Genomic DNA, 14,575 nt, shown 5'->3' on the forward strand with positions numbered 1-14,575 from the left:
GAAATGTTGATATGATAACATATTACACGTGTTGAAATGTATATGTTCAACGTTTCTGTGGTTTGCAGAAACATTCAATGCCAACGTTTTGTTCTGGTGATTGGGTTGGGACTCTCTGTCCTGTTCTGTGGTGATACTCTTTTCAATGCAGTGGTCTCACTATTTGTTGTAAAACAGCAACTTCAATAAATGCAGGATCACTCTGGGTTACACCAAAAGTTACAACAAAACATCAGAGTGCTACGAGCATTAAAAATCCAGTCTTGAATTAATTGAATGTACAGGTGACAAACTCATTACTCATGAAAAGATCCCTTAGTCTTGTTTGCTACACTAAATATGGACAGTGGCCACCAAGAATACCACCTATATCATGAATGTAGACACGATTTAGAACAAGATTTTGCAGTATTTCAGGCTCAGTATACTAAAATACTGCTAGATAATGTGCTTTGTGCTTCTTAAATGAAATAAAAGCCAGGTGAACTATTTTATTTTTTGTATTTAAGTGTGTTTATAAAATAAGTTAGAACCCATCTACATGTTGCAGGCCAGAGAATTATTGTCAGTTCAAAAAAGTCTACACATTTATCATACCTTAAGTACATGGTAAGGACAGAGAGCGGGCTGTATTATTAAGTTCACACTGTTCCCCAGTCCTTACTCTGTAGGTACTGGCTAGTTACTCTATAAATACATGGTAATGACAGGGAGCGGGCTGGATTATGTTCTCCCGTCCTTACTTAGCTGTTTGGTTCTGTTACCTTTCATGTCACAATCTAACAACATGCAACGTGTCATTAACAACACACCAGACCAACATTTTGAACAGACAATGAGAAAACATTATTGAACATGATTAAATGGAATATGTTTAATTTATAACTTCTTAACTATATAAACTACTATTATACAATATAAATATTCTATATAAGTTGTACTATATAAAACTTAACAAAAACTATATATAAAACTTAAACAACAAAATAACTCTTAACTAATCTATCAAAATGTAGTTATAAAATGATTAATTTTAGTAAAAAAAAACAAAAAAACAAGAACAAAACAGGAAACTATGTTTAAATTGTAAATGTTACAAACCAACAACAACAACAACAAAAAAATTTTTTTCAGGTACTTTATTCTTTCTACATCGCCACTTTAGTGGGAGGAGTTCATCAGTTCTTCGCAGTCTTTTTTATTTTGTTCTTCAGCATAGTGCATGAATGATTTTATGCAGGGCAGGAATCCACAAATCCTTTAAACTGCAATGCGAAATCTTTTAGGGTTGTCCCTTCAGTGCAGGTAGAGACACCAAAGTTTTCCCCTCCTGAAGCTATATCCACCTGTTATCATAATTATTGAAGTGTATTACAGTATAGTGAGGTCTAAAACACACATGCACACAATTGTTACATAACAGCATTCATTACATTAACGCCCCCCCCCCCCCCCCCCCCCCCCACCCCCATCCACACACCCACAATTAAAAATGATAGTTACAAGTTATTCTGATATTACGTAATTTGTAGTAGTGAATAACAGTTTAAAAAAAGCACGATGGCACCACAAATACAGGTATAACATTTTCACACACAGTGCACATACTGTACCTCGGCAATGATGCTTGTCAGAGCCATCGTTGTTCTGTCCACATGATCCATGGTTTCAAGGCCTGGGACACACAGAGATTGATTTTGTTTTTAAATTTGATTTGGTATGTTTTTCAGGACATACTCATACCTCTGCATGTAAGGTATAGTCAAGTGTTATATTTCTTTCCCGTACTTGTTAGGTGTTAGGTAATAAACAGTACTGTGCTCTAGGTTTAATACACAGTACAAACTGTAACTCACTATATATTAAATGAAAAAACAGACATTAATGTTACTCCCTAAAGTAGAGTAAAATATGCCATCTAAGGTAACATATTCCTTCAGCATTTAATTTAAAACAGCATGGACCATGTGAGTTTACATTCTGGACACAGAGGTAACTTGTAACCTTGCCGAAGTTCGCCAAGCATGGTGGCTAATTGGCGATTAGCATAACTCGCGATTAGCATGCTAATATACATGAATTTGGTTGTTAAGACTTTACCATAAGGCAGGCAACACATTACGATAAGACACACAATGTTGCACATCATAAATATGACTGCTCACCTAACAGGAGAATATGACAGAAGCAGGTGATTTGAAGCTAGTGAATGCAGAGAGTGAGCAACTGGCTCTTGCAGGCTAACTGCCACAGGTACAGCCATCTGTCCGTAAATTCCGGTAAGTTACATGGTAAGTGATGGGAAATTACACCGTAAAACGCGGGCTGTATTATAAAGTGTTACCGACAATTTTATCCGTCATTACTCCGACTAGTTAATTCTGATAAAAAAAATTATGACTAAGCACTATGACATATATTTTTTAAAATATGATGATGTACACAAAAAAATATTTCACGTTGTTATCCTTTTATTTGTAATCTTTTGAATGTCTGTGCGTTGCTGCGTGTCCTGTGTGTGTAACAAGCAGAGTGTATGTTGTGCACCCACCTATGTAGGCGCATATTACTATCTTGATAATGCGCCCTTAAAATAACAGTGAAACAATGCGCCATTAATTTCAGACCAGGTTTTTGTAGGTCAATAGTGCAATCGCTCTTGCTGCCTCAAGATAGCAATACGCCTGACTACACTTCATTTTAAGACCAACACGCCCATGGGTGCTTTGGTGGGCACAAGTGCATCTGCTATTTAAACAACATGGGTGCTGGAGGGGACAAAGACACTTGCATCGCACTTTGTATCGGGCGCTGAGCGTAAGATAAGACCCTTTATCTTCAACATGGCCTGACCAAAAGTATGTTGTTTGAAGCCCTGTCATCACCTTTATCACCACACCATCACACCTGTTCTGAACTCAGACACATACACTTAATTCACTGTTGCCTGACAGAGTTGCCTAATTGGTGTTGCAAACTTACTCCTCCTTACTCCTCACCTACACCAGTCCTGCAGCACAGTCACAGGAGTAAGATATTATAATGATTAACTAATCAGTTGCATTTTCTGAGTTTAGATGTGAAGTGGGACCACAGATATAGTATATCATATGTAGGATGTTTGTACAGATGTAGTGTATCATATGTACTGTATGACCATAGAGATATAGAGATATAGTATATCCTATATAATGTGTGACCATAGAGAGATAGTTTATCATATGTTGATATAACTATAGATATAGTTTATCATATGTTGCTATAACAATAGATATAGTCAATCATATGTTGATATAATCATAGAGATATACTGTAGGTTATCATATGTTGATATGACCATAGATATAGTTTATCATATGTTGATATAACAATAGATATAGTCAATCATATGTTGATATAATCATGGAGCTTTACTGTAGGTTATCATATGTTGATATGATCATAGAGATTTTTAATTCTGTTTGAGTTGCAAAAAGCTTTGTAGCCTTCCTCAGAGCTTCCATGGAAATTTACAGTTTGCACTTTCCACTCATGTTCTTCATGCAGCCTTACAGCAATCCAAACAATGCTGATTTACTGATTTAATTATTCACAAATTGACTGGCATGCCACGCCAAGGGTGTTCCAAGCCCTATGAACACGTATTGTCAGCCAGCACTTTTCCAAAACTGCATCCTAAAATCAATTCGATAGGTGAACAGGTTTAATGACAGTGTAATTCTAATACCATATGGTATTTAAATTTGCATGTCTAATTCTCGTTCAACAATAACCATAAAAGCCATTGTGTGAAAGCTAATGTCAGGATTTGATTTCTTGGGATCAATTATTCATTCTAACCTTCTACTGGGTCCATCACCCAAAGGTTTGTCTGTCTGCCTGTCACAGGTTGTCACTGTCATGTCAACACATGGACAGAAAAATTCTCTCTCAACCTTGCCTGTTGGAAGAGGGTGTTATGTGTCGTTATTTCACTGCCTCAAGCACAGTGAGGATATATAAGAGAAGGACTGATCACCATGATTATCAACTGGCAGGTAAATGAAGAGAGGAGGAGGAGAATGAAGATTTGATTCTTTAAAACAGTAACTCTTGATGGATTCTCTTTCCCCAGCAATTTGTAATTCAAGAACATATGCTGCTGGTTAAAATGATTAAAAACATCATCACAAAGCCTCCATTTCCTCTGAATTTATTGGCAGCAACAGATATTTATTCAATAAATTCACTCATGCCACAAAGTTACCTCCTTCATGTTTTGTAAAATACATACTTTTCAAACATGTAAAAAGAAGTTGAACCAGAAGGTAACTACACATTTGTGATCCCTTAATTTCCAGTACAACAATGACCTTCTATGGACACTAGATGGAGTCAGTAGACAGAATAAGGCTTAAAGCCACCAGGGAAGGTTTACATTCAGATTACTTCACAATAAACATTACATCGACATTATTACGGTGGCATTTAAGTATTTCTGATTTTCTGTTGCATCAGTTTCTGAAGACAAATTTTGACCTTTAGGTTGAAAAAAGCTGACTCCTTTTTATCCACAAAGCCAGTTTTAGGTCAAATCAAGTCAAGTCAATTTTATTTGTATAGCCAAAAAAACAACAACAAAAAAAACCAGATTAGATTCTAAAAAAAATGTCCAAAGTCATGGGAATTTTGGGTACTTTCCCATATTCCAGTTCTAGTGTCAAGGACAGATAACAGAAACAAATGAAGGTGAGGCCTTTGGCATCTCTGTCAAAACTTTCGACTGGACCCCTGCAAACTTAAGAAATAATTGTTCCACAGTGCTCACTTCTTTTGGTTTTAGTTTCTATTTAATTCAAAATAAAGAGAGAACTGATAACCTCCAGACAATTTATTAGCAACCGGGAAACAGACTAATCTTTGGTCTCATGTAAAATGAGGTTATTTATTTATTATGTCCAATTATTTATTTTTACAGAGTATGACAGGGTCAGACAGTCGACATTCACTCTGCTGAGTCAGGTTCATCACTTCACCTAACGTCAGCCTAACCAGTTTAGCAGCTGTCAACAAGTGTGTACATATACACCTTCTGCAATGACTGATGTGTCTCAGTGGGTGTGAGGGATCGAAACCATATGACTGCAGTGGCTTTAACTCTGTTACTCTTTCTTAGCGGACTAGATGATCAGTAATCTTCTCTATATCCCTGCCTGTGGTGTAGGCTCTCACTATGTGATGGATAATCAATGATGTATAGGACATTGTTGCAGCTGGTCTGGGCCTACAGCATCTCAGCTCATGACATCCACGGTGTATGCAACAAATGACTTTTGAGGAAAAGGTCATTTGTACCTTAATAAAGCCTCTTCTTTCCAGTCTGTATAGTTTGGCTTTGGTACATACTATTGATAAGCATACAGACAAATGGATAACAGCATAATATAACATTTTAATATTATTCTTCCATGCATGTTAGTGTAAAAATCTGAATGGGATATATTTTATAACTGGTCCCCTGACTTTTCATCTTGTGCCATCATCAAGTCAAAATTGTATCACAATAAGCATGCTAATATGCTAAACTAAGATGAATTTGTTAAACATTACCTGCTAAATATCAACAAGTTAGAATTGTCATGGTGAGCATTTTAGCATGTTGATGGTAGCTGCTAACATTTCTTCACATATTACATGTTTGAAGGTTTGACAAAAACTGACATTATTTTGAAGGCCCCCTCCAGACATGTTTTTGGACATACAAAAATGCTTTGCATTGAATGATAAGTTGCATCTGATATGTTTTTTCAACAAAAAAGTTAAATGAACTAGTTAAAAAACATGATGATATTATGAACCAATAAGTTAAACGGGGACTTTTCTACACATGCTAGCCATCACCTGCATCTACAGTGGAGCATAAGAGGGAAAAAAAGAGACAAAACTAAGTTAGATGATATATTATGAGCCCTGATCGTGGTACTCAAAAAGCCTAAGAAAAGTTGTAGCTGCAGTATTTTGTTATGTTGACATCACATGCACAACTTGACGACTGCAGGATTGTCCATAAAACTAAGGCTACGTAGGTCTAGCTGCTTAAACAGGGGTTACATGAAGTCAAACCCATCCTCTTTAAGCAATTAAACGAACCCGTGTTTTCCTCTCCATAACTCTTCTGCTGAAAGATTCCAAGGTGAAAGTCAGGCGCTTAAGGACTTCAACACAAAAGGATCCCCAGTGCTGGGGGACATTTTCCCTCCCAGGCAGCTGTTTCCAGTATTTACCTCTCTCCCCCCTCAACAGTATAGTATCTGCACAAGAGAAAGGGTTTTGCCCCCTGATGTCTTTACCAGCCTGGGCAGCCATGGGACTGAGAGAGGCCAGGCAAATAGGAAATGCAATTAGAAGACACAGTAAAAGGGAACATTAGCAGCCACAGACAAAAGAGGTCAGAGTCCTGCAACCCCAGGTGAGGAAGGAGGTCGTAATTATAAACACCCATTCCCTTTCCTGCATCAGGAGGGGTAGGAAGGTGGCCGGCCAGGCTGTGACACAATGGCCTGTAATCGTCGCCAGTGGTCTGAGTGCTGTCCACACTGCTGACAGTCAAGATCCCCAAAGTACAGTCAGTGATGACTCTAATAATATGTGGAAGTCTTGTAGCCTCAGACTGATTGGATGCTCTTGATCCCAGTAGCACACTTGGCCCAAATAATGACCTACTTGTAAAATAAGGACTTAAGAAATAAAGTATGGATAGTAAAGGATTGTTCACACCTCATGTAAAAGCCAAGTAGAAAAGTGTTTAGTGTTATAATAATATAGGTCATATAATGAAATTATAACTCAACATTTTTGGCACTAGTGTCTGTTTTATTGCAAAATTGTGGTCAATGACAAAAAGATTATGTCAACAATTTTGATAGCCAATTGTTTTGAGATACATGTCAAACCCTCTCTTGGAGCCTTTGTGTTAAACGCTCACAAGCTGACATGGTACACCCAGTCCGTTTTACACAAATAACTTGACTGTTGGGTTCAACAGTCATTTTAGAATTAAATCCACTTTGTACAAGGGTCATAACTTTCAAATTTTGTTTGGGTTCTCCTGACTCTTGCCTTTAAAGCTGAACACTTATTTCCACTGTCTTCTTGTGTATTTATAGGTTGGTATTATTGTTGTAATTGTATTTTTTTTTTTAAACTTTTTTCTCTGTACCTATTCTGTGATTTGTATTGTCTCGTAGAACAGGCACCTGCAGTAAAAAAGTTTGTAACTGAGCCAGAATGGTCACATGTATTAACATAATCAAAATATAATTGTTATTTTTACTGTTAAAAAAATAATGAAATAAACCCCAGGGGGTTGTTTCATTCTCAAAGCAGCCAGGAAAATAAAAGGTGGGAAAGTAGAACTCCACTTCCGTTAACAGTTATTGCTGCTGTAGATAGCCTTTGAGCTCCAGTATGTCTGCGCAGGGTTGCTGGAAGTATGTAATTCTGTTTGGATGACAGTTGGATTAAAAACATAAAAGTTATGAACAAAAACATGATTGTTTAGCAATAGTATTTTGAAACCCTGCTGAAGTTATGCATGCAGGCAAGACTTAACTGTGTATTTTCTGTCTGTAGTCTACTAGTTTTGACTACTGTATATTATAGGATCATGAAATTGTAAGTACAAATTAATTAATTCTTCAGTAATATTTATTGTCAGTGCACTGTGTCAGTTTAAGGCAAAACATGCTCTGAAACAATAGTCAACAGTGTTATTGAGCAAGGGGAATAAAGAAATGACATGACTCGACAGGAAAATACATTGAGGTTACAGGAAACATGTTTGCGCAGACCAGTATCATTATGATGATTTTCCAGTGGTCGTTTTAACACATCCTATAAAGTGACTCCCAGAAGCATCCAAACACTTGACCTTTAATATCCTCACAGTGACTCCTGCAGTAAACTGCACACCCCAACGTGGAAAAACACTTGATGTTAAACAAAGGATATCCTTTAGACAGGAGCTCTGCCTTTGCTCAAGTCTATGTACTGTATTTATTAATTGGCACCAACACAATACACTCTTACTCCTTGAATTACCAGTATGTTCCCATCCTTTCACAGTACAACGAACAGGATGTTTGTCTGTTCTCATGATCGTTTGTTTCCTTGCCCCATTTTGGCTCCATGGTTTTGTTTTACTGATTCAAATGACATTCAGTTTTTATTGCAGAGATGTAAAGAACGTTCCATTCATATACTAAATATTCAAACAGGGGATTTCTCTCTACAAACAACCCTGTTTGTATTTTCTTACTGATGTGGTGAGGGGGGTACAATCTATTTCTTTGTTTTATAACCCAAGGAATCACCAAAGATTAAAGATACAATCTGGCTACAATTGCTATTTTTAGACTTGTAATGGAAAGGGTCAAAGCTCCATCTTTCCCCCCCTTATGTGTTCTTCATAAGAGATTTATTAGGATTTTATTTAGAGTATTGATATCTGTGTTTTCTACAGTTTCAGAGACGGGACATTGTTTTTAACAACAGCATGTACAGTATGCAAGAGTGTTCATGGGGGTTCCTCCCATCTGCCTCCACCGACCCACGGACAGGTTGGCAGGTAAACATAAACATGCTGGAAGGATTAAATCATGTTGCCAGTAGAGCTAGCTTTCACATCGCATGGGGGGAGTGGGGAGTCATTTGTAGACAATTAGTCACACAATAGGTGACGCACATGGAGACAAACAGTTATTTCCGGCTCTGAATAGGGTAATATCTCAAATAGCTTTGTTTATAAAGAAGAGACAGACACAGTTGATGTGCTTAAGTTTGAACAAAGCCTTTATTTTTACATGTTCACAGTGTAAAAATACTATGTGCTTATTCATGCTAAGTTGCATACTGTGTAGATACAAATGATTAACACACAAAGTTCACATTTTACATTGAAAAGTGCAAATGTTATTCAAATTCCTTTTAAATATGCATATTGTAGTATAAACAATCATAAACAGTGTATATTATATGGTACATTGATTGATACTGTGTACAATATGTGAACTCAATATGAGAAGCTTACATTTAGCTGTGTGTAATAGCTTAATATGAGGATAAATCTCTTGCAGTTTTTGGTTTTCCTCATCAAGGTGGACTAACCCAACATTCTGGAAAGATCCTGTTTCTCCCTGGAAAAAAGGAAGAAAGAAAGAAAGAAAGAAAGAAAAGATCTGATGCTGATGACCGAGTGCATCAAACTTATAACAAAAAACATCACAGCACTTTGTGAAAGGATTAATCTTGTTATATTCTATATTTTGTCACAAATATCCAGACCAACAGTGAACTGATCCTACTAACAAGTACTATCGTCAAAGCCTGTGGACTGGTTGACGTGTTTCTTCATTACCATGAACATGGCACTGTCCTGCTGCCACAAATACTAAGTAGTGCACCAAATCTACCGCTGAAAATAGCCCCAAACAAATGCACTATTTATTCCTGTTTGAATAACCTTTGCTAAAAACTACAGTGCACAGTTGTTTTAGGAAATGATTTAGCCTTTAAAAAAGAATGAAACCATACTGTATATTTGTGATCTGTTTTTAAATATAATTACATCTTCAGTAGGAACCCATGGCCTTTGTTCTGAGAGCCATAGGCGGGGTAAGGAAGTCAGAAAGTATTGAAAAGCTGAAGTCAACAGTCAGATGTTGGTCTTGGTCTTTTCATTTCTTTTGAAATAACAAAAATATGTGCCTTGTCTTATCATGTAAGGGTCAGTTCACTGGGCTCTCTATGCACACACTGTTCAGACAGCAACACTCATTTCATTTCATTCACATCCTAAGGCTCTACTATTCAGTACTCACTCTGGGCCAGGAGGGTTGATGATGCGTTGCAGATCTTGAAGATGCTGATTAACACTGACTGTTGGTTAAACATAAGACAACAGTCATGTGTCATTACTTTGCCATGAGGGTAATCAATCAAGCTGCTTTTATGCTTTTAAATTGCCAACATTTTGCTAGCATTTCTACTGAATGACACACAGTCTTATCTCTGCAGAGGTACAAACATGAGAGATCATGAAATGATCACATAGATACATTGAATACAAATGGATGGTTATGTTAAGTATGTGCAGTATCTGCTGTCTGGGTTTGTGTATGTATCTTGAATTCCAAAGATATTTTTCCCACCTAACTCTACTAATATAATTTCCTTTGTGCTGCCCAAAGCATTGAGAAGTTACATTTAACAAATACAACAGCAGCTTCTTGACCTTACTGTCAACAATTGTTCTTTGGATTATCCAGGGAGACACTGCATATACATACAGTATATATTGTAGTTTGGGTGAACCAAAGCTTTATCGAGAAAATTTCCCAGAATGGTAATAATAAACTACGGACAGTCCCACTGCATCTACTACAACTATTCATTCTTACCTGGGCCACCTCCCAATCCACTCGTCCTTCCGCCACCAAATAAAGATCCAGTTCCACTTGATGTTCCTTTCCCTGTTCCACTTCCTGGCTTACTTTGTCCTGTGTTACTGTTGCCTAATCCTAACCCAAACCAAGATAATCCAGAGCTGGCTGACCCACTCTTACTCGCTGACCCGGTTGAGCCAAGGCCTGGGGAGCTTTTCACACTTGATGTTGGCTTATTGGAGCCTATCCCACCTGAGCTAAGATTCGGACTAGACCCAGTTGAACCATAGCTTGAGGAGCCTAGCCCAGTTGATCCTGGTTTATTTAACCCTGACCCACCTGAGCTAAGGTTTGGACTTGACCCAGTGGACCCCGAGGATGACGCAAAGCTTGGTGTGTTTCTACCACTCGTTGCTGGCTTATTTAAACTAAGGTTTGGACTTGAACCGGTTGATCCATAGCTTGAGGAGCCTAACCCTGTTGACACTGGTTTATTGAATCCTGACCCAGCTGAGCTGAGGTTTGGACTTGAACCAGTTGATCCATAGCTTGAGGAGCCTAACCCTGTTGATCCTGGTTTATTGAATCCTGACCCAACTGAGCTAAGGCTTGGACTTGACCTAGCTGATCCATAGCTTGATGAGCCTAACCCTGTTGATCCTGGTTTATTTAATCCTGACCCAGTTGAGCTAAGGTTTGGACTTGACCCGGTTGATCCAAAGCTTGAGGAGCCTAGCCCTGTTGATCCTGGTTTATTGAATCCTGTCCCACTTGATCCATAGCCTACCCCAAACCCTGCCCTACCAAGTTGACCCAAACCAGAAGAGCTGGATGAGGCAGAGCTGGACCCCCCGTTGAAAGTATTCCATGCCCCAGCCTGACTGGGTTGGCCTATCCCGGGGATGGAGCCTCCACCAGGCTGAAATCAAATGAGAGCAATGTTAATATGGGAAAAAGTGATCAAAGTATTTCTATGTATTTATAAATGGATTTCATTAACATTACATGATACAACCAAACTATTTTGATCTGACACACAACATGACATTTAAATGCATTTTCTGTTTTAAGTCACAGTGTATGTTAATGCTATAAGTTACAGTCTTGAACTTGCACTGATTAACAGTGAAAACCCTTAATTCCCTGCTTAAAAGAAAGCCAGAGAGCGTCACGTCTAGCTTCTAAATACTTCCTAACATAAATGGCAGACACTTAACATAACAACGGACAGAAATATTTGCCCAGCTCTCACCCTTATACCCTCTTGTTCTTTACTGGTGGAGATTTTCCCTCCTCCACCTCCTCCTCTGCACTTAGAGCTGGATTATTTCCAATGACCTATAAGGCTGCTTTCATCTTATACATGTTATGTAAGATCTAGTCTCAGAGAAGTGAGATATGGGCTTTGTTTGTATTGTAACATTTCTACAGGTGTTATAAAAGCAAATATGTCTTTTGATACTGTTGAGGTGGAGTGTATCATTGACAACAAAAGAAAGGAAAAGGACCTGACTGCGGCACACATGTATGCAAACCATTACATACAGGGGGATTTTTTAATTTAGATGACAACTACATTGCTGATTCTGACATCCCTGCAGAGCTTCTAACATGTTCATGGAATTTTCTTACCTTAAACATGCAGGACATGTTGAGCTGCTTGATTTGCTGTGTAAGGTGTTCAACCTCTTTATTTTTAAAATTGACTTTCTTTTGCAGGACTTCTATCTCTCCATGAAGCGTCATCTTATCCATCAGGAGTCTCTCCTTGTCCTTATCATGTTTCAGCTGAAACTTCTCGAAGTTCTGCCTGTGCTCCTGAATCAGACCTGAGCGGTTCTGGCTGCACCAGCGGTAGTCCTCAGACAGTCGCCAGTTCTCTGCCTTTAAGCGGCTGTTCTCAGCCTGGATGGCTGACACCTGCTCCCCCACACTGTTCAGGTAGCGCTGGAACTTGTCCTCCACCTCTCTGGACAGGCTGGTGCAATTGGTGCGGATCTGCTCTAGGTGGTCCCTCTGGTTCTGACAGGTGAGCTGGAAGGCAATGTGTGTAGGGAAGAGGGATTCGATCTTCTGTAGGAAGGCCTTGGAGACATTGGAGACACCACTCAAGGACTGGATAAAGTCTTCTTTGCATTTTAGTCTGTAGACCTGCAACTCCTTTTCACATGTAGATTTGTCCCTCCTCAGACGGATGGCCTCCAAGTTAATGTTGTCCCTGTCTTTGGTGATCTGGTCCCTTTCCATCCTCATCCTTTGCATTGTTTGTGTGAAGTTGGACTCTAATAGCTGAAGCCTGGCATTCAGCGGTTCACTCGGCAACACAAAGCTGACTGGCATTTGTCCTGTTTAAAAAATAATAAAAAATAGCAAAAGGGAAAAGAAGTAGGTCAACATAAATAGCATTAACAATTTATTTGAATATTTAGGAATTTGTATTGAAGAAATGTCATACTTACTTCCATGTGGGGGAGTGCAACCAACACTACCTGTGATCTGAGTGTTCTTGCAAGACGTCACACTTACTAAGCATTGTTGCTGTTTATATTGAAGAAAGAAAGGCAATTAACAGTAATTAGACAATAATCAGTATTTGAAACCAGTATGACACCATTAAACTTATCTTAACAGCACCAGCTTTAACAACTTTTTATCTGCTGAGGCTGCACTTGACTAAAGAAAACAGAAATCAATTATACACCTATACAGAATCCCCCGAAAAATATAAACACCACAGACAAAGATATCCATTTTCCTTTTATCTATAACTTAACTTGCATGCATGTTAAATATAATTAAAAAGGCTTAGCTTCAGTTTCTCACCAACTTCTTGTTGAGATCATCGATAAGGTACATTGAGATGTTGGAGAAATGGCGGCACTTGACCAGGTCCCATTCGATACGGGTCTTCTCAGTCAGAGAGGTGTTGAGAAAGTTAGTCAGGTTCTTCCTCTGCTGTCTCAGGGCAACATTCTCTATGGACAGTCGGCTGAAGCTCTCCTCCAGGTCCTGAATGCGCGTTGTGGATGCCGAGTCCTGCTTCTTACCATAGACCAGAAAGAGCACAAGGCTGACTATGATGAGAGACTGAATGAGCGAAGAGAAGAAGAAGACAATGCGCATGTAGTAGCCGCAGCTCTTGCCCTTTGAGCGGTACTGCATCTTCTTTTGGGCTTGTGGGCTGTACTTGGAGACCTGGGAATAGCCACTGCTGTACATTGGTGCTGATGGCTAAAGGAGAGTCAGAGAGAAGTACAGTCCTTGGGTTGAGGATTACTATGAGCGACCAAGACAAGTTCAAGCAAGGTTCATCTCCAACTCAGAGAACACAAACATTCGTCCTCAGCACTCTACGAGCCAAATGAACAGATAAGACAATGCTGAAATATTTTAGACCAGCCTGCAGATTTCACAATCCATTTCTTGTAGAGCTAGCGCTCCTTCCTCCCTGAACAAAGCCCAAAACACTAAAGATGTGGGCCAGACGTTTCCTCTCGGCAGCGTTGATAACATGAGGATTGATCAGATTGTGGGTGAGGTGTAAACATGAGTAGGAATTTATAAACTGCTCTGGCCACACACTTCCCATGATGGGAAGTTGTCCTGGCCTCAGTCCCCTCCCTTCATCTGTATCTGCCTCCTCGACTGGCTGGAACCTCCCTACTACAGAGGTTATCAACAGTATGCAAGCATGAACATTAAGGGCAAACACATTAAGGTTTTGAGTCTGAGTTTGTGTTTAACACATTAAGCCATTTCAGTGTTGCTTTTGGAAGTGTTGTGCCCCCAGTCAAAGCAGAAGACAGACAACATTTTAGATCTTTAGAATGTTAATCTAAAGATTGGATCTCATTCATGAGCAGTTAGTGTTGAGCAAATTGGTATGAAGCTCTGAAGTGGGAATGCAAAATAGATTACTCTCATGTTTGTGTTTTTGATAAGGTGACATTTACATTGATAGCACCTTCTGTTTATTATTTCTATGACCTACGGGCCATAAATAACTCACCGGACTTGATGTGTGCATCTCCATCTCCATGTGCCAAAAAGATTTTTATGGGATCATGAACAGTGTTTTCCGGTGCACAGCAGGCTGGGAGGACAATGGCTCATGTTATTCTTCTGACGTTCTCGTTCAGTGGCTCTTTGATGCC

At 38.9% G+C, this 14,575-nt stretch overlaps 1 protein-coding gene and 1 long non-coding RNA gene across 2 annotated transcripts; both read right to left on the reverse strand.

The window, feature by feature from the left end:
* Nucleotides 1-998: 998 nt before the first annotated feature.
* Nucleotides 999-2,446, reverse strand: LOC122994121. The gene is made up of 3 exons (XR_006406517.1): nt 2,166-2,446; nt 1,614-1,675; nt 999-1,346 (listed from the first exon to the last, which is right to left on the reverse strand). It is a non-coding gene; the product is annotated as an uncharacterized LOC122994121 (long non-coding RNA).
* Nucleotides 2,447-8,811: 6,365 nt separating this feature from the next.
* plvapa (plasmalemma vesicle associated protein a) lies at nt 8,812-13,964 on the reverse strand. Its single transcript, XM_044368879.1, has 6 exons — nt 13,245-13,964; nt 12,881-12,959; nt 12,054-12,766; nt 10,437-11,340; nt 9,858-9,915; nt 8,812-9,173 (listed from the first exon to the last, which is right to left on the reverse strand). Exons 1-6 carry the CDS (start codon nt 13,638-13,640, stop codon nt 9,140-9,142), a joined length of 2,184 nt encoding a protein of 727 aa, XP_044224814.1. The 5' UTR covers nt 13,641-13,964; the 3' UTR covers nt 8,812-9,139.
* Nucleotides 13,965-14,575: the final 611 nt, after the last annotated feature.

This window comes from Thunnus albacares, chromosome 12 (genome assembly GCF_914725855.1).
Source record: "Thunnus albacares chromosome 12, fThuAlb1.1, whole genome shotgun sequence".
Classification (NCBI taxonomy): Eukaryota; Metazoa; Chordata; class Actinopteri; order Scombriformes; family Scombridae; genus Thunnus; species Thunnus albacares.